The 18,158-nt window shown below is 43.0% G+C and overlaps 1 protein-coding gene across 4 annotated transcripts in view; it reads right to left on the bottom strand.

Annotated features, from left to right (window-relative positions):
• Window positions 1-18,158, bottom strand: part of fancc (FA complementation group C) — a 51,132-nt gene that overhangs the window by 28,435 nt on the left and 4,539 nt on the right. For 3 of the 4 annotated variants that reach the window (XM_034090352.2, XM_034090353.2, XM_034090354.2), the window contains exons 2-4: window positions 14,610-14,829; window positions 9,683-9,770; window positions 9,438-9,532 (exon numbers count right to left, since the gene is read on the bottom strand). In XM_034090352.2, coding sequence (XP_033946243.1) covers window positions 9,438-9,532; window positions 9,683-9,770; window positions 14,610-14,829 — 403 coding nt within the window. The remainder of the gene's footprint in view (window positions 1-9,437; window positions 9,533-9,682; window positions 9,771-14,609; window positions 14,830-18,158) is intronic. The other variant, XM_034090355.2, reaches the window with a different exon arrangement.

Genomic DNA, 18,158 nt, shown 5'->3' with positions numbered 1-18,158 from the left:
CGCCATGACTGAATTATCCCAAAACCAATGTCTTAAGTATAGCCTCAGAGGGTCAAAACAGCAGAGACAAAAGGGATTATTTTATAAAATAATACAGAAAGCCAGGACTAGTCAACAATAATGAATTTATAAGCAAATGTGCTCAAACTTAGTGCAGTGACAGAATGCATTAAAGAATAGAATTTTAAGAATGTTAAGTTATATTAAAGATCAATCTATCATCTTCTGACTACAGGAATATAAGGTATTTCAATGTACATAAATAGATTCTCAGTGTTAATCGGCTTTTCCAATTCTGTGTCTGTACCTTAAAATGGGAACGAATCAATGGATCAATGAATCAACTAACTGTTCCGTACGGTTAGTGTATTTGTATCCACTCAAATTGATATCAAGACTCACAGGACAATGCTTAACGTTTTTGGCAGCTAAGGAATATGAATAGCAGGTAACTCCACTCCATTGTATAACCACAGATTGACATTTTTATATTTCCCATGTAACTAACTAATCAAACTGACTTAACAAAGACAATTAGAAATAAGAATATTTCACAAACTACTCCAAGTAAAAGAAAGAAACATAAAGGAAGAAATATAAATACTAATTCCAGGGAGTCACATTTAAAAAAGGATGCCACCCAAGAGAACAGAAAGACAAAGATGAAACATTATTTTCACAAAGACATGTGAGCAGAGAGTTCAAAATGTGTTTTCAAACCATAAAGCTGCCACAGTAGCTCGAGGGCCAACCTGTGGTTCACCCTGTTTGAGTGATTCAAAATTAAGCTATCAAACCCATCCGTCCTCCAGGCCTCTAATATTACACTCATGCTTGACTCTGTCATCTCCCTCAAAGATCATGCCATGTTACTGCAGCACTGTGTGGTCCCCCTGCTAGGACAGGATGGAGCGAAAAGCAGTGATTGAATTAATGACTATCTAACATGGCCTGCAGCTATGTGGCTGTACGCAGCATCATCAAAACCGGTGAGAACACTTAGATGTGGAGAGGAGAGGCAGACAGGAGGGGGTAAGGGGAAGATGTCAGGGCGAGGGCAAAATACTCTCATAATTTAAGGGGAAAAATACATGTGGCCACTAACCGTATATACAGTAGCAGTGAAACACATGTTTTTGCACATATGCGAGCACATGCAGAAAGGTACATAAACACGGTATTTAGGTGCCACTTAGCACCAGATCCCCAATCTATATAGAGGCAGAAAGAAAACAATGTTGGGTAGCAAGATCAGATAGGGCTAACAGAAAACAGGCTGAAGTCTGCAATGTAGGAGAGGCAGTCCAACACAACACAGACACAGACGGAGACTCAGAGACAGACCATCTCTGGCCTCAAATCATACATCTGCACTGCTCCCCCAGATGGGATGAGCCGTGGTGAATAGGTTGTTTTGTTTTTGTTTCCCGGCACTCTTGTCTGGTGGGGAGTGGAAGCTTATTAGGAGAGGAAGAGAAGGAGAATGAGGAGAAGCTACAGAGTTGGTAATGAGTTCATTGTATTTGTGCCCTTTGATCACTTTCATCCTGTAATGTAAGTTTGAGTAGAGTGGTCCCTGGGAACTCTGACCGTCAGCAGTGTACCACAGACATAAAGCTACAATAACTAAGTCTATACAATGTTTAAATTACTTTTGAACACAAGCAGTTTTAAATGTTCATTGATGAATGCGATAACTATTTGAGAAGGAGTCTGTAGATAGGAAACCACTTTCACAGAGTTTGTCTCAGTCATTGGCCTATATTAATGTTTCTCCTGCTATTTGAGAAATCAATGCACAACATACTAATGTATTAATGCACAAAACCAAACCTAAACGTTTGCGGCCTGGAATCCTTTAATACCGTGAGTTTCCCCTTATATCAGTAATGGCTCTATATGCAATGATGAAGTAATTCATAAAAAGATTGAAGGTACACCAACATAAAAGCCAGGATATAACCCTGAATGTTTTCCTTGATTTGAGGGAAAAAATATGTCAATGTCCTAATAATGCAAAATGCAATACACCATCACACTTACACATATGAACATTTATAAAGAGCAATATGCCCATAAAAAACACTTAATATTGACACAAACACAACCATGCACATATGCATTCCACTTCCCCTCTCACAGGTCAAAGACCATCTGGCAAATTCAAGGTTTACTTTCAAGGCACTGCTTTAATTAGCAAGATGTTTTATTGGATGAGAAATTAATCAAAAGAATACAAACACTGGCAAAAATGTGATGGTTCCACACTGTTTATCATACGCCATCTGTTTGAACTTTCTCAGAGTTTAAAATTGCAGGATCTTTTTTTCCCTCAGTTCTCTCTCCCTACTCTGTGTGTTTGCGCCATGAAAACACAGTGAGCAGGATCAACTAACATAATATAAAAGCCGATCTCTCTATGGTGGCAAGAGGCAGTGAAACAGTCAATTCTTTGCTTTCAAAAAATGTTTTATAGGTTCTGGGCATAAGACTAACAAATACTCAATCTAATTCATCATCATCTATGTCCCACTGCAGAGGAGACAGAGGGCAGGGCGAAATAGAGCTTGTATTTAAAGTAAATTAGGTCAAACATTTCTTCAGCAGCGCAAAGGAATTCAAAGACAGACTCTTTATAGTTTGTTGGAGTATTTGTTAAAGGGATGATAATAACTCTGTATGTCGAGTCTGTCAAGTACTAATCAGGACATATAGAGCAAAACAGATCAGGCATGAGAAAAGGATGGAAGATTGGAGAATATACTATAACACAGTGGCGAGCCGTCAGGGCCCTCTAGGCCCTCTGTGAGGGCCTAAGATATTCCCAAAAATAATATTTGAAAAAACATTTTTTTTTTAAATATTATTATATGTATTATTTTTACCCTACTTTTTTTACATTAGTTATACCAAAATAACTTGATTTAATTGTATTTAAAATAACATTTCCAAATAAATAAATCTTTCGAATCTGCCGGTTAAATGCTGTCTCTGCGAGTTACTGTGAAGGCGGGAGAGCTTGTTGGTCCCTCTCTACATTCACAGAGGGCCAGCTATAGTAACTATAGGTTACTTACGTAACCCCAGTACTCAGAGTAACATGAAGTGAGATGTCTCACTATGGGATGCGCCTCATCGCGGAGCAAACAGAAGCATCAATCTCATTACGCCAATCCTGATTGGCTGGTGATCTTGACGTCTACGTCAGGGAATCCACCCACCCTTTAAGTAGCGTCATTCAAAATAAGCACCTCTTCTCGCTTCGCCTTAGCAAGAAGGGCCGTCTGGTGAGACATCTCACTTCATGTTACTCTGAGGCCTGGGGTTACGTAAGTAACCTATAGTTCTCATCCATAACACTCCGTTCGATGTCTCACTATGGGATATTGAAACTCCCGTATTGCAAGACATGCTTATCTCGAAAATCACCAAAACAACCAGAACTTAACAGGTAAAACCCTGTCTCAAAACGGGGGCCAGCACTGCGCGGGCCACAATTGGAGCAGAGACATCTAGCCTGTAAAAGCGGACAAAAGTGAGCGGTGAGGACCAGCTCGCTGCTGCACAAATGTCTTGGATGGAAACACCCTTGAACAAAGCACAGGATGTAGCCAGTCCACGAGTAGAATGAGCACGCAGGCCCGTTGGTGCCTGCAAACCCTGACTCGTATAAGCCAGAGCAATCGCTTCCACAATCCAGTGGGAGAGCCGTTGCCTGGTAACGGGCTTGCCCTTATGAGGGTTAGCCCAGGATACAAAGAGTTGGTCATTGCATCGAAATTCTTTTGACCTGTCCATATAGGTGCGTAAAGCACGGACTGGGCACAGCAAATTCCGCCGCTGTTCCTCAGAGGAACACAGTGGCAGAGGAAATGCTTCAATGTCAATGGGGGTACATGAGCCAACCACCTTAGGTACAAAGGCAGGGTTGGGCTTCAGCAACACTGGGTGTGGGTGAAAAATCGCCCCCCCCGCCTGAGACAGTATGTCCCTGCGTAGCGGGAGCTGCCACGGCTGCCCGCACAGCAGTTGATATATCTCCGCCAGCCAGTACATTGCAGGCCAGTGTGGAGCTATTAGGATCAGTGTGTGGCGTTGTTCTCTCACTATGGCCAGAGTTGGGGGTATCAGAGCCAGGGGTGGGAACGCGTACAGAAGGACCGGAGGCCAAGCGTGCCCGAGCGCGTCCACGCCTAACGGTGCGTTTAAATCACGCATTGAAAAGAACAGCTGACATTGAGCGTTTTCTTTTGATGCGAACAGATCCACCGCGGCCCGGCCATAACGCACCCACAGCTGACTCACAATTATTGGATGTAGAGTCCAGTCTGCATATAGTGGTGCACCTCTGGACAGCAGATTTGCCCCGAGGTTCATCACTCCTGGTACGTGCGTCGCTCTCAGAGAGAAGAGACGTCCGCAGCTCCATAAGATCAGTTTGCATGCCAGCATGTGTAACTGGAGAGAACGCAAACCCCCTTGGCGGTTTATATACGATATTGTGGTCGTGTTGTCTGTTCTCACGAGGACATGATGTCCTCTGAGAAAAGGCAGAAAGCGTTTCGGGGTGAGGAACACCGCTAAAAGCTCCAGATAATTTATGTGTGACCTTTGGAGGTCTCTGCTCCAGAAACGCCTCACAGGTCGACCTTCGTATATACCCCCCCAGCCCGTCAGACATGCGTCTGTGGTGACCACCTTCCGCGATAGGACAGCACCCATAGGCACGCCCCGTACTAGAAAAGTCGGGTGCAGCCAGTGGCGCAGTGCCATTACGCATTTCATAGTGACCATCACTCTCCGCGCGCCATGACGCACGGGGTCCAGTCTGAGGGCAGCTACCCAGCGCTGAAACTCCCTCATGTGTAAGCGTCCCAGTCGTACCACCAGGATGGCTGACGCCATGAGCCCCAGTAACCGCAGACATGATCTAAAGAGAACATATTTGCGTGGCTGGAAATGAGCGAGGCAAGCCCTGAAGGCTTTCACTCTCTCTGCTGACAAGCGGGCTGTAAAGGGCACCAAATTCAGGTGTAGGTGTACAGTCTGGGCTGGGGACAACATACTCTTTTCTGTGTTTATTACGAAACCCAGGTCGAGCAGGTGTTTTACGAGGACATTCGTCTTGTAATAGCCTCTTGCTCCGACTGTGCGAGAAGGAGCCAATCCTCCAGATAAGTTGCCAGGCGAATACCCTGTTGTCTTAACGGGGCTTCCGTACACCGTACAAACACTCGTGGGCTGAGAGACAGACCGAAGGGAAGTACCTTGTACTCGTAACAGACACCCTGAAAGGCGAACCTCAGATATTTCCTGTGTGGATAATATACTGGGATGTGGAAATACGCGTCTTTCAGGTCGACTGATGTGAACCAATCGTTTTGGCGCACAAGACGCAACAGAGATGTGTGAGTGAGCATTCTGAATTTGTATCTTTTGAGATATTTGTTCAGAGCCCTCAAATCTAGTATAGGCCGAATCCCGTTCCCTCCCCGTTTGGGAACGAGGAAATACTTGAAATAAAAGCCGCTCTGACTCTGTTCGGAGGGTATTATAGATATAGCCTTCTTGTCTAGTAGCAAGAGGATCTCTTGCTCTAGAATATGGGCCGACTCTCCCCGGGCTTGCGAATGCAGAATGCCCGAAAAGTGAGTGGGGGTGACAGCGAATTGGAGTCTGTAACCCCGTGTTATTGTCTTGAAAACCCAAGCAGAATCTGTGAGCATCCTCCACTTTTCGCTTCTCAAAGCGAGTGGAGATGTCACATCTCTGCCGTCTGTTTATTTGTTGTGTTATGGGGCCCTCTAGTGTCTGAACACGGTGGTACCCCAGGTTGACAACCCCGGAGAAGCTCGGCCTGCTCCGCATGCCGCCCATGGAACCGCTGGTGGCAGCCCACCTCCAACCGCGGCTGGCTTCGGCACCGAGCAGGAACCCCACGCTACCGGCAAAGGCAGACCGCTTCCAGTCAGCAATGACCGAACGAGCCTATAAAGCCGCAGCTTTGTCCGCCAGGGCGCTCAACGTCTCCTCGCATGCGCGTGGCGGTGATGCCTTCACAGCCCCGTCCAACGTCCGCCTTCTGAGAGAGGTAGCAGCCACTCTTAGAAGGGGGGTAGACGTCAGACTGTTTATTGTTTTTATTGTCTTTCTTTTCATTTTTATTGACTGCGCCCTTGGCTTTAAGCCTGGAAACGACAGTGGAAAATGATTTATTAAAAGACAATAGTGATGACATGTGTTTGTGTGACTTAAACGAGCAGCGGAACTTGCTGTCGTTGATGTTAAGTCAATTTCCCTCATGGCGCGAACTTGAGGATGACGTTCTGACATCACTCGAGGCGGCGGGAAGATGGGGGCATGGTTGCACCCCGGAAACACATGAGCATCTAACACTGGAACGTGTTCTGGAGCTGGAGAACAGGGAACTTCCAGCTCCTTTATCGAGGAGAAGAGAGGAGGCTGTCAGGCCGCCCTCTTCTTCTTCCTCGTCTGGTGGCTGAAAGTCTGGTCCGGCTGTGCCTGAGCGGCTGCTGCCGGAACCGGAGACTTTCTTGGCCAGCTCGTCCTCGCCTCGTGTCTTCTTCGAAGCTAGAGCGGAGCCAAATATGCCCTCGGGAACAATAGGCATGTCCAAGACGTCCTCTTTTTCCCGGTCTGGAAGGTTCGTCAGGGTAAGCCACCTGGCTCTCTCCTGTACCACCATTATCCCCAGTGCTTTGCCCGTGGCTTGGACTGCACAGCGCTGGACACGGAGGCAAATGTCCGTGATCGCTGCAATTTTGTCCCACACGGCAGGCTCAGGTTTGACCGTCATGTCCTCGCAGAGCTCCGCCTGGTAAGCGGTCAGCAGCGAGGAGACGTTCTCTGGAAAGACTGGGAGAAGCTGCTTCCTCATCCTCGCTGCTTGGGGCAAGTTCTTCCCCTCATAGCGAGATCTGGAGGTCTCCTTGGCCACTTCAGGCCAGGGGATGTGCAGCCTGGACGCAGCGCGTTGGCACACGGTCTGCAAGTCCATACTGAGGCAGGTTGAAGCTGGTGTGCTTTCGCCGGGGGGAGCGGACATCGCCTCCGGCTTGGCAGCCTGGGCAGATGAAACGAAGATGTCATCTTTGTGCTCATCTGAGTCGGATAAGAGGAGCTCAGAGGCATCCTCTTCATCCTCCTCCATATAATCCAGCTGTAGGACATCCTCCGCGGGTGGAACCACGGTGAGGTCCAGTTGGGAGCCCCAGCTTGACACAGCGCGGGGCTCCGCTCTCGCGGCTCTTGCCGCCACCGGGCCCCAGCCTGACACGGCGCGGGGCTCCGATTCCTCGGCTACCGCCGTTGTTGAGCCCCAGCCTGACACAGCGCGGGGCTCAATCTCAATCTAGCCGTCAGCGGAGGCTCTTGATGGTGAAGCGGGCACAATGCCTGCACGAACCGGGGGTATCGATAGCTTCCTGGGCGTGTTCCAGCCCAAGGCAGGACGAGCAGACCTGGTGTGAGTCTGTGCCCGAGATCCTAAACCCGCAGCCTCCGAGTCGAGCCTCCGACTCCTCTGGTGTGAGGGAGAGAAGGGTCCATCCTCTTTTGCCGGGGTGTCGGCGCAGAGGGACAAGCTAGTAACAGGTATGTTAACGGAGAAAATAAATAAATCCAACCTGATCGTTATTCCGAAAGGAAAAAACGACGGGGTAGATTTTTCTTTAAAAAATATTAACTGGTGTGTTAATATCTTTCTTATCTCCGTCTCCTCTGGTGTGAGGGACAGAAGAGTCCGTCCCCGCTCGCCGTGGTGTCGGTGCGGAGGGATAAACTAGCAACAGGTATGTTACTGTTTGAAGAAAAAAATCAAACCTTCGTTATTTCGAAAGAAAAAACGGCGGGGCAGATTACAATATTAACTGGTGTGTTAATATTTGTTCAATTCTTCTGCAAAGCAAAAAAGTAACCAGCAAGCGGCCGTCGACTGAATGTTAGCTTGGGTTCAGTCTGTGGACCGTTAAGCTAGCCCGGCTACTGATATTCGAGATGTGCTCTGAAGCGAGGAGAGGTGTTTGAATGACGCTGCGACGTAGCGTAAGCTACTTAAAGGGTGGCTGGATTCCCTAACGTAGACGTCAAGATCACCAGCCAATCAGGATTGGCGTAATGAGATTGATGCTTCTGTTTGCATATGCGTTGATGCGCATCCCATAGTGAGACATCGAACGGAGTGTTATGAATGAGAACTCAACGAGAGAGTAATGTCAAATGACAGTACAATTGATCATATCTTCCCTCTAAATGGGCGGGCTTTATTTTCGCGGACTTTATGACAAGTTCCGCCCGCTGTGAAGTCTATGCAAGTGGTGCAGTGACGCGTCCTGAAACCCGGAAGTAAGCTGCGCTCGGATTCCCTTGACAGAAAGCAATGGGATTTAATTTCTCCATAGGATTTTGGAAAATAGCTTGAAATAAGGTCTGTGGAAAATGAACCTGTTAGATAAATGCACGTTTTGTTCAGCCGGATAATATCCACATGTCTACCCTACTTTTATTATTTTTGAATCATAAATCTAAATCGATAGATTTATAATCGATAGATTAATGATTAGCATAAGTTTGTTCATGATGGCTCACTTCAGTGATAGTGATGACATCGTTTGCAAAATTATTAACAGAGTCATTTTCAAGATTGAGTTACAATGATAAACTGGAGTGGCAAAGGATCAGCTGCATGACCCCGCCATGAAGTGCTTCATCCAAAAGGACAGGAGGATGGACTTTGTGTTTAAGTGATTTGATCATCAAAGGTAGGCCTAAGTCATTTTCATTGTGGGCCGCCGTGCTGACTTAATTCATTTGTAATCGTTACTTGGCTGTGGGTGCCCTGTCATGATAGGTGTTTATATAAATGGTGTTGTTTTGTGTGGTAGAGGGTCGCTGTCATTGATGCGTTTTGCACCCCGGGCCGCTGTTTTGATATTCCGCTGAAGTATACGCTGTGACGTAATAACTCTTCTTTTTTTTCGAGGGAAGGGGGGTCAGAGGGCCTAGGTATAAAAGTCACGGCTCGCCACTGCTATAACAACTAAATAGTGTTATGATCAGACTGAACAGTCGATTCAATATTCTAAATATTTCCGTGTTTTTCTCTCCTATTCAAGCTTCACCATAAGAGTTTATGTTGTCTTCAGTCTCTGTGTACCCCCACCAGGTGGGTACATATGACCTATACAAATCACAGCACGGATACATGCCTTTATCATCCGGCATCATAATTGACTGTAATACAGCTCAGCTATATAGGGCTTGGCAATAATTCAATATGATGATATAGCAACGTTCAATTAAATTGCATCACTATGAAATCAACCGTAACCGTACTTACATATTAAAACCTGCTCACATTGTATATCTTATTAACTTCAGTACACTATTAACACAGATAGAGAAAAAATACTCCATACCCGTATCCACTGATTTGCTTTTGCTTCCACAGCATCGCCTGGATGCTCAGAGTACAGTCCCCACAGACACTGAAACAATAGCCATCTCCCCGGAGCTGCAAACAGGAAGACACCATGGACGCTAGATCTCTAGTTCTATATAAGACCCTTTACACAGATTACAAACATTACAGTGACTCATGCTAGTAAACAGACTATCATAAGTCCGCATTCCCAAATACAGAGGGAGTTACAGCTGCTCTCACCATCAGCAGTCACACAAGGATTCCAGCAGAGTCGGCCAAGGAACTGGCCCAGGAGAGGCAGCCTCTTCATGGTCTCTGATGTGGAGCTCTGAGGGACAAACAGAGACAACCACAGGCATGGGGATAATGAATGTAATGGTTCACATGTTCTTCATCTTGAGTACTCTTACACCTTTGAGGTACCTAGCTTCCACTAATAACTTAAGTAGGTTAGTTCTCTGAGTGGAAGGCACATACAGTAATGGGTTTTCTTTAATCTGGTGCATAATCAGACTCAACAAAGTGAAACTAATCCAAACAAATTAAAATGACTTTATTGTTTCACTGTATTATAGGAGTTTGCAACACCTCACCTGTGACTTCCTCCTAGTGTGCTTCCCACCTAGCAACCTTGTGCCACAACAACAAACATTAAAGATCACAGTTCTACTTAATGGCTGAGGAAATTGAATTGAAAAACAGACACATCCGCAGGTGCAAAGGACATTACATCTGCAGGTCTCCCTTGAAAAAGAGATCATTGATCTCAATGGGATTTTACCTGGATAAATAAAGGTTTTGAATTGAATTGAATTACTCATGCATCAGCTTTGCTTCCCGTATTTTGGAACATTTGGTAATTACAACTATAGTTTGAATAGGGGCTTTAGTGGGGCTCTGGTTCAGAGGGTGCTATACCTGTGACAGTTTAAGTATTTGTGTGTCTATGCTTGTTTATGTTCAAACAACAGACGATGGGATTTATTTCACCTCACAGTCAGTTAAATCACAGGTTTTAAGCATTTAAGGTTTTTAAGCCAGGGCCACACTGTATCTAAGAACTTGAATAGCCCTTAATCCTGATTTCTACACATTTGATTTGGGACAATATTAGATTACACTAGATTATACTTAAGGTTTGGAAATGTCCAGTTATGTTAGGGACACTTATCAGCTCCAACTGATGAAAAAAAGAAGACTTGGTGCACAGTAACTTGAGTGTGACTGGATACCAAAAACAGCACAAACAAGGACCATGTGAAAAACAAGACTGGAGCTGGTTGTTTTTAGATATTTAAAACCAGATTCAAACAGAAGGTGATTACTAACACTTGCTTTCAACCCAGTTTTTACCACTGGGTTTAAAGACATGTCCCTATATTTAATAAAAATAATTTGGTGTCTATTAGGGATGGGAACGATTAATCGAATATTCAAAATTATTCAGGTTTTCGAATATGAGAATATGAGGTTTTTTTGGGAGGGGTGCCTAAGTTGATTACATATGATCAAATGGAATAATTCAATGTATACGACAGTGCCATAGCCAAGTGTGTTAGGTCTAAAGGTGTGTTTTGCTCCGCTCACCGGTCCCTCACAGCGGGCAGAACTGCAGGTGCTGATCTCTCTCTCTCGCGTCCGGTTATACTTCACATGCTTTTATGTCCAAATCCATCAGATCTAGCTAGTTCTAGCTAATGGTATGGCTGCTGCCTCTCCCTACACGCAGATCACGCAGACTCAAACCTCATCTTAAGCCCAAATTCCAGCTGAGAGGGTCTTCTCTACAGCTGGCCTGATTGTGAATCGCCTCCGCACCTGCCTCTCCCCTGAGTAGACAATGCTCATATTCTTAAACAAGAATGAGTATTGAATAGCTGTTGTTATAGGTTGTTGATCTGTGTTGTAATAGGGTTACGTTACCCTAACCCGTTAGGTTGTCCGTGTATGATACCTCTTTAATTTAAAAACCAAGTTATGTTTTAAGCATGAAAGCTGTAGGCCTGTAGCTGTCAACTGTTCAAACTATGATCACCAGTTCAATACATTTGACAAATTCGTCTTGGTTTCTATACTTATTTGAACATGTATTTATTATTATTATTTGTTTGTTTTTTTGGTCAACATTTTTCCCACATTTCTTTTTTTTTTTATAGGATATGTACATTTCGGTTAATTGGTTAACCGTTTTTTTGGGGGTCAAATATTCGAATATACATTTGCTTTCAAATTCCCATCCCTAGTGTCTATAGTTTAAAATAAAAAAATGTAGCATATTTGTCCGAATATTATTCAACTTCTTTTGTAATCTCCAGGGAAGAACACAAAAACATCAAGTAAAGCTTTGGAGAGTGAAACAAGTGCCTTCAGTCTGAAAGTGGACTTTTAAAAATGTCTTGAAAACTGAATAATAGTTCAAATCCACAGCACTGCTGTTACTTTTCTTGGTTCGTAACAAGGGGTTGGACACATCTTCCTTGCAATATGATAACTACAGTGGAATATCTGTATATAGAGTAGATGAAAGGGGTGACGATGTATTACTTACATTTACAAGCATTTCTGCACGTGTTTCATGCTTATGTGACATTACCAAATTAGTTGGTATTCAATCCCATATTTAAGTAGTATATCATACATTTCACCTTTGAGCCAATTAAACTATAGAGAAAAGCTTTGATGCAGAAGAAGGCCACACTAAGACATTTATCATGAGCCAGTTGAAATCAAAGCAGTGTGCTGTGGGGTTACCTTGGTTGGTTATTGGCTAATGGTTACTGTTGGGGAATAATTTGCCCTGCATGTCCTCCTTCGCCCTCTGACGCAGCTGACCAACCTTGAGCAGCCGTTATCTCCCATAAGGAGGGGCTGCCCTAGCATATTGTTGATGTTGCCAGTTTATGACCGGGCAACTCTCGGTCAGAGATAGTTATTGTTGTGGGACACCTGGAACACATCCTTCTCGGGGTGTAGATGAACCCGAGCCATAAGTGACAATAACTGTGATTCAGTGTCTTCAGCTGTTTAGTCTATCTATTGAAGAAGGTTGATTATTACACTCTGAACTAGTTCAAACCTCGAGCTTCAGGAGGGTTCTTCAGAATTGATTGTGGCATCTCAACCGCTGTGTCAACTCGTGACACACCACCTGTCTTGTCAATTCTCCGGCCGTAACTCCAAATAAACCATCAGTGTTTGCCAGCAAAGCTCCAGCTCTCCTCGTGTCTCTCTGAGTCCTGTTTCCAATTGCTACAGAAGTTTCCCCCACAGTTACACAAGCCAAAAAATCGTTACATGTATGACATCATAAAGTGCCCAAAATCTGATCAGCTCATTTTCAGACAGGTTTTTATATAAAGTGAATCTTTTTTCCTGAAACTTTCAGAATCTCTTTACACAGAAGGGACACATGTTTATGTATAAAGGACATGAACAAGTGGATTTTGCATAATAGGTGACGATTAAAACTTCAATTCCCCACACCTCTTATTTTGGGCAACAGGATTCCTTTGAAGAGTGGTGCAATACTGCGGTAGTGGTGTAGAAACCATGGTTAAAATGTAGGGGAATTCTAGGTGGGTTTAGTATGGTTTGGCAAATTAACAATCACATATAGGCAAGCACTCTTTAAAAAGGAGTAGTACATAATATTGGGAAATGTGCTTTTTTTCTGTTGCCTGAAGTTGAACAAGTAGATCTATACCGCTTTAATATGTGTTTGTGCAATATGTGCCCAGGGTTACACCCTCTATCGTCCACATCCTGCACTCTTACTTTCCCCTTACCAATCTCTTTCATCTTGTCTGCCCGCAACAGATGAAATCTGTTCAGGCAAGTTGTTTTACTTCTGTTTCAACCCATCATGCTAAACCAAGCTAAGCAGATGCTGGCTCCAACCTCATATTGAACAACAGAGATAGGCATGAATAAGTTCAATATTTAGAAGAATGGAGTATGTTTCCTAAGTTAAACCATCGACTGTAAGGTTGAAACCTGGGAATTAATAAGAACCAAGAATATTTGTTATCTTAGGGCATAAAGCACAGTTGTTAAGTCATCAAAGGATGTTATAGGCTGCCAAGAAACAAGATATCTTCAGCTGGTCTTTTATGAGCCCACTTCCAGTAAAAAGTTATTTCAACCCAATTAAGCTATACCATTTTTTTCCTTCTTTGTTTCCGCACCATCGTCCTACACATGCTGAAAACTCTTCATGATGTATACGAGGAAAAGTGCTAACAGGAAAGCAGCCAGATAGATCAAAAATAATAGCCAATCAATGTTTAAACTATAAAAATATAGTTGCTAAAGTAGACAGGAAGTAGAAAGGTAAACAGACAAAGATACTTAGAATGATTCTAACCATCTCTAGAAGGTGCATAATATATGGATGTACAAAATCATAAATGAAAACCTGCAAGAGAACCATGACTGTAAGACTAACAAGAAAAATATTTGTGAGAAAAACATTTTATCATGTGGAGAGAAATATGGTTATAGAAAGCAGAAAGACAGAAAGTGCTAAGGTAAAAAGGGGGCAAGTTTGTAGTAACACTGAAATCTCACAGTCCTGCACCCCTCCTGTACTCTGCCCCCTTCCCAAATTTGCTGGACCTGATATGGGGATACATTAGGTTAACGCTGGAGGTCCCACTGCGGCTATTACCTGACTAACTCAACACTGTAGCACTGCCAGCCAGACATACACACCCTCTGCACCACACAGAGCTGCCTCTGTTCGGAGGACCCGGCCAACGCTGGACTTACTGTTCATGTCCTGGCCCGGACAGAGTGTGTGTGAGTGTGAGTGTGAGTGTGTGTGTGTGTGTGTGTGTGTGTGTGTGTGTGTGTGTGTGTGTGTGTGTGTGTGTGTGTGTGTGTGTGTGTGTGTGTGTGTGTGTGTGTGTGTGTGTGTGTGTGTGTACACTACACGTGCTGGGTTTTGAATTAACTTTTGACGGCTGTTTGGCCAGCATGATTAACTGATCTCAATTTGTTTTTGTTAGGCAAGTTGTGTCTTAACTGTAAAGAGGCCTCCTTACTGATACAAGCTTACTTAGGGAAGAAAAGTGTTATGCAAATGTGTCAATGATATAAATCTCAGTGTTTCCCTTGCATTATGACAAATGTGATACACCAGCTTCACTTTTTTCCTACATCTGCTCACCATGTTGTTGATATGTGTGAGAAGTTGCTGGAGGTAATCCTTCAGTCTGCTCATGTGCAGGCAGGTGTCTTTCAGAGTGTCGGGCCTGTCAGCCTGGCCCCAAGCCACTGCTTTGTCAAGCCAGAACTGCAGTGCCGGGACGTCCAACAGGGGCTGGGTCCGCTGCAGCAGCTGAGACATTGTGCTGCTTTCCAATGGACTCAGGTCATATGTAAGAATCCTACGTAAGAATAGGGGGAAAAAACTATTATTTTAATATCTCTCCTTAATCATTTTTAGTTTGTGGGTATGAGGGGTTCTGCAATGTCAAAATGTTTACATGGTGATCTTAGCATTTGGAGACGAAAGTAACGCAGTGCTGTTAAAGTGATGGTTGTGTGATAAATAGTAGCCGATAAGTCTTTATATCAAATCAAGTTTTATTTATATAGCACATTTATAAACGATTTTTGGTCGAGCCAAAGTGCTGTACATATAATAAAAATAGCCTACAGTAGAGACACTACTAAAGTTTACACCCCATTAATAGATTATACAATAATTGTAGGTATACTGGTGACATAAAAAGTACACAGTCACCAATCAGCAGTTAAAAAATCCCCTATCCTGAGTTCTGGATTAAGTCGTGGACTTCGGGTCGTGGCTGAACCCGTCTCTGCGGTCCTGCCTTGGGTCTCGTCATGCTGCTTCCCTGATGGCTTCCACAGGATTGTTTTTGACATCCTCGTGGATTCATCTTCTTATTACAGACACAAGCATTTCCTAACATTCGGTCTATATGCTGTAAAATGTATTATCTCTTCGATTTACACACGGCATCTATTGCACGTCTGTCCGTCCTGGGAGAGGGATCCCTCCTCTGTTTGCTCTCCCTGAGGTTTCTCCCATTTTTTCCCCTTAAACTGTGGGTTTTCTCCTTGTACGATGTGAGGGTCTAAGGATAGAGGGTGTCGTTTTTCTCATACTGATATTCTGAACAATCTGTGCTGTTGTATTTGCTGTAAAGTGTCTCTACTGTAGGCTATTTTTATTATATGTACAGCACTTTGGCTCGACCAAAAATCGTTTATAAATGTGCTATATAAATAAAACTTGATTTGATTTGATTTGATTTAAAACTTTTATATGAAATAAAATAAAGTCTATTGAATATGCATTAAATGTGTCGTAACTTGTTACCATAAATAAAGAAAAAGATGTGTATCAAACAATTGCTTGTACGTTATGTGTGACTTGTAATTAAATGTAACACTTGGAATGTTTATAAAGGTGCAGTGAATGCAATTACACTCCAAAATAAATAATGTTTTATTGACAATCTCTTTGTTCCACTTCAAAAAACATATTTAGAAAATAACATCAGTCTAATACACCTGCCTGCCCCTGTATTTAGTTGTGCACTAATGTATAATGTGCATGTGTGGCCCACATCATTCCCCGGATTTCTATTAGAGCATGGATAATACAATAATAATTGGCAGTAATGTGTGGTAAAATATATTCAAGCATATTATGTTAATCTAGTGTTAAACTCTCATAACCACAGTCTAACGATCACATTTCAAACACACACACACAAATACACACACACGCTCATGGAAGCCTACTGAGAAATAAATGGCACATTCTTCACCTTTTATGATGATGGAGGGAAAAACATGGGGGGCAGAACACAAGTGTGTGTATTAGGATGTGTTTAGTGTGTGTATGTAGTCTGGGAATAGGGTGCGTGAGTGTGTGTGTTTGTTGTTTTTGCCATAATGACAGGTCTGTGTGAGACACCACAGGGTTGCGTTTTATGATCACCTCGTTACACAGGATTTGTTTAATGTCTTGCCATCATCTCTGCTGGGAAGCCACTATGGCTCGCTGATGTGAATATATAAATACTCATTTTTGGGGGAAAAAAAAAAGCTAAACCGAATTAGGAACAAACGCCTCTTGTTGACTTGTGTCGGGGGCTCAGGTTTTAGTGAAGCAGAGGAGGAAATTAACCTTATGCCAACAGTCACCCACAAACTCTATCACACAGAGACAGCTACATGAAAACATAGCCGCATATATTGTGATTACAAAACTTGTTTGTCTCAAATGGATGTCATTTAGTCAATAAAATACACACATGCACATATACTGTACACTCTCGACAGCAGCTCTTGGACTTGTTAAACACTTTTGAGCAGAAACGAGATGTGACGGGTCAAATATTATCTTTGAAGATCTGTTAAACTAAGCTTGTAGACCTTTGGGTAAGAGTACGTTTGCGGTTTCAAATAGGAGATTAAGTTAAACATCACTTTAAACAAATGTACTTCTGTGTGCTTCAGTATGATATATTTAAGAACACCTGGATTACATGAAAGTTGTTTAAAGTTTGTCTTACTAAGAGTCATAAAAGGAACAGTTTTGCTTAAAGGTGGCCGTATGTAATTTATTTCAGAAACACTTTTTGATATATTCCATGGAATGCTCTTAACATCCCGATAGCAATGAATATATTAAATGCTTTGACAATAAATCCATACAAAAAATTCATCTGTGGAAGCCGTGGTGCTGTAAAAAGCACGACCAATCATTTTAGCCAGCCCGGCTAAAATAACTGGATGGCCTACCTGCCTGTCAGCCTTCCATCTGTGCACAAACTTATCTCGTGCCCTCATTGGTCATGAACGCGTTCGTGTGTGTTGGAGGAGGGGCTCTGTGAGGAAGTGGTAGATTTTTTCCGGTTGTGTATTTTCAAATTCTAGCGCACTCAAGCTGGTTTCTCCAAAATTACCTACCCCACCTTTAACTAATTTAGGCTAATATAATTATATATGTCTTCAAAATGTTTCCCACAAAATATGTCAAATCACCACTTGCAACCACTCATCAAAACACACCTGATTTAGTCGAGAAACTACTCACTAAGACTTGTGTTTTATAAATATATATGTTCAAAATTCGATCAATTCAAACCAAATAGTATTAATACACTTGAAACATTTTAAACATCTATTTTTATTGATTTTTAATAAACTTTCTATTGCTTTTCTATACTGAAAAGTCTTGATTTTGTTCATATAATGTGACCTAATGACCAGGGGTGCACATAACTTTTTTGCCCTGGTTCTCAAAGGAGCACCTAGAGATGTTGCTTGGTGCTCATCCTTAAAATGAAATAAACCGTAACTTTTGAGGGGGTCTTTATTTGCCAGACACACGGCACTGAACACACATGCAGAGGTGAACACAGAACACACATGCAGAGGTGAACACAAGACAACATTAGCACGACCAGTACTCCTACAAGCTGACATCACTACCCTCCTGACTGTCAGACATGGTAGCTGATGATGTAGGCCTACTACTTTCTCTCTGGTTGAGTCTGCGATTAGCTGCTTGCATCCACGTCAACAGCTGGTTTTGGGTCGAAAGTCTCTGTTGTCATCTTAGACAAGTGGATGTAATCAAATAAGTGTGTGAACATAACCAATAACCTACCATAGCCAATAACAAATGAATATAACTTATTTTATTTGTGTTGTTCATTCATATCTTATTTTACAT

The sequence above is a fragment of the Pseudochaenichthys georgianus genome, chromosome 9, assembly GCF_902827115.2.
Source record: "Pseudochaenichthys georgianus chromosome 9, fPseGeo1.2, whole genome shotgun sequence".
Classification (NCBI taxonomy): domain Eukaryota; kingdom Metazoa; phylum Chordata; class Actinopteri; order Perciformes; family Channichthyidae; genus Pseudochaenichthys; species Pseudochaenichthys georgianus.
Note: the sequence above shows the minus strand (reverse complement) of the source record. Positions and strands in the feature narration are given on the sequence as shown.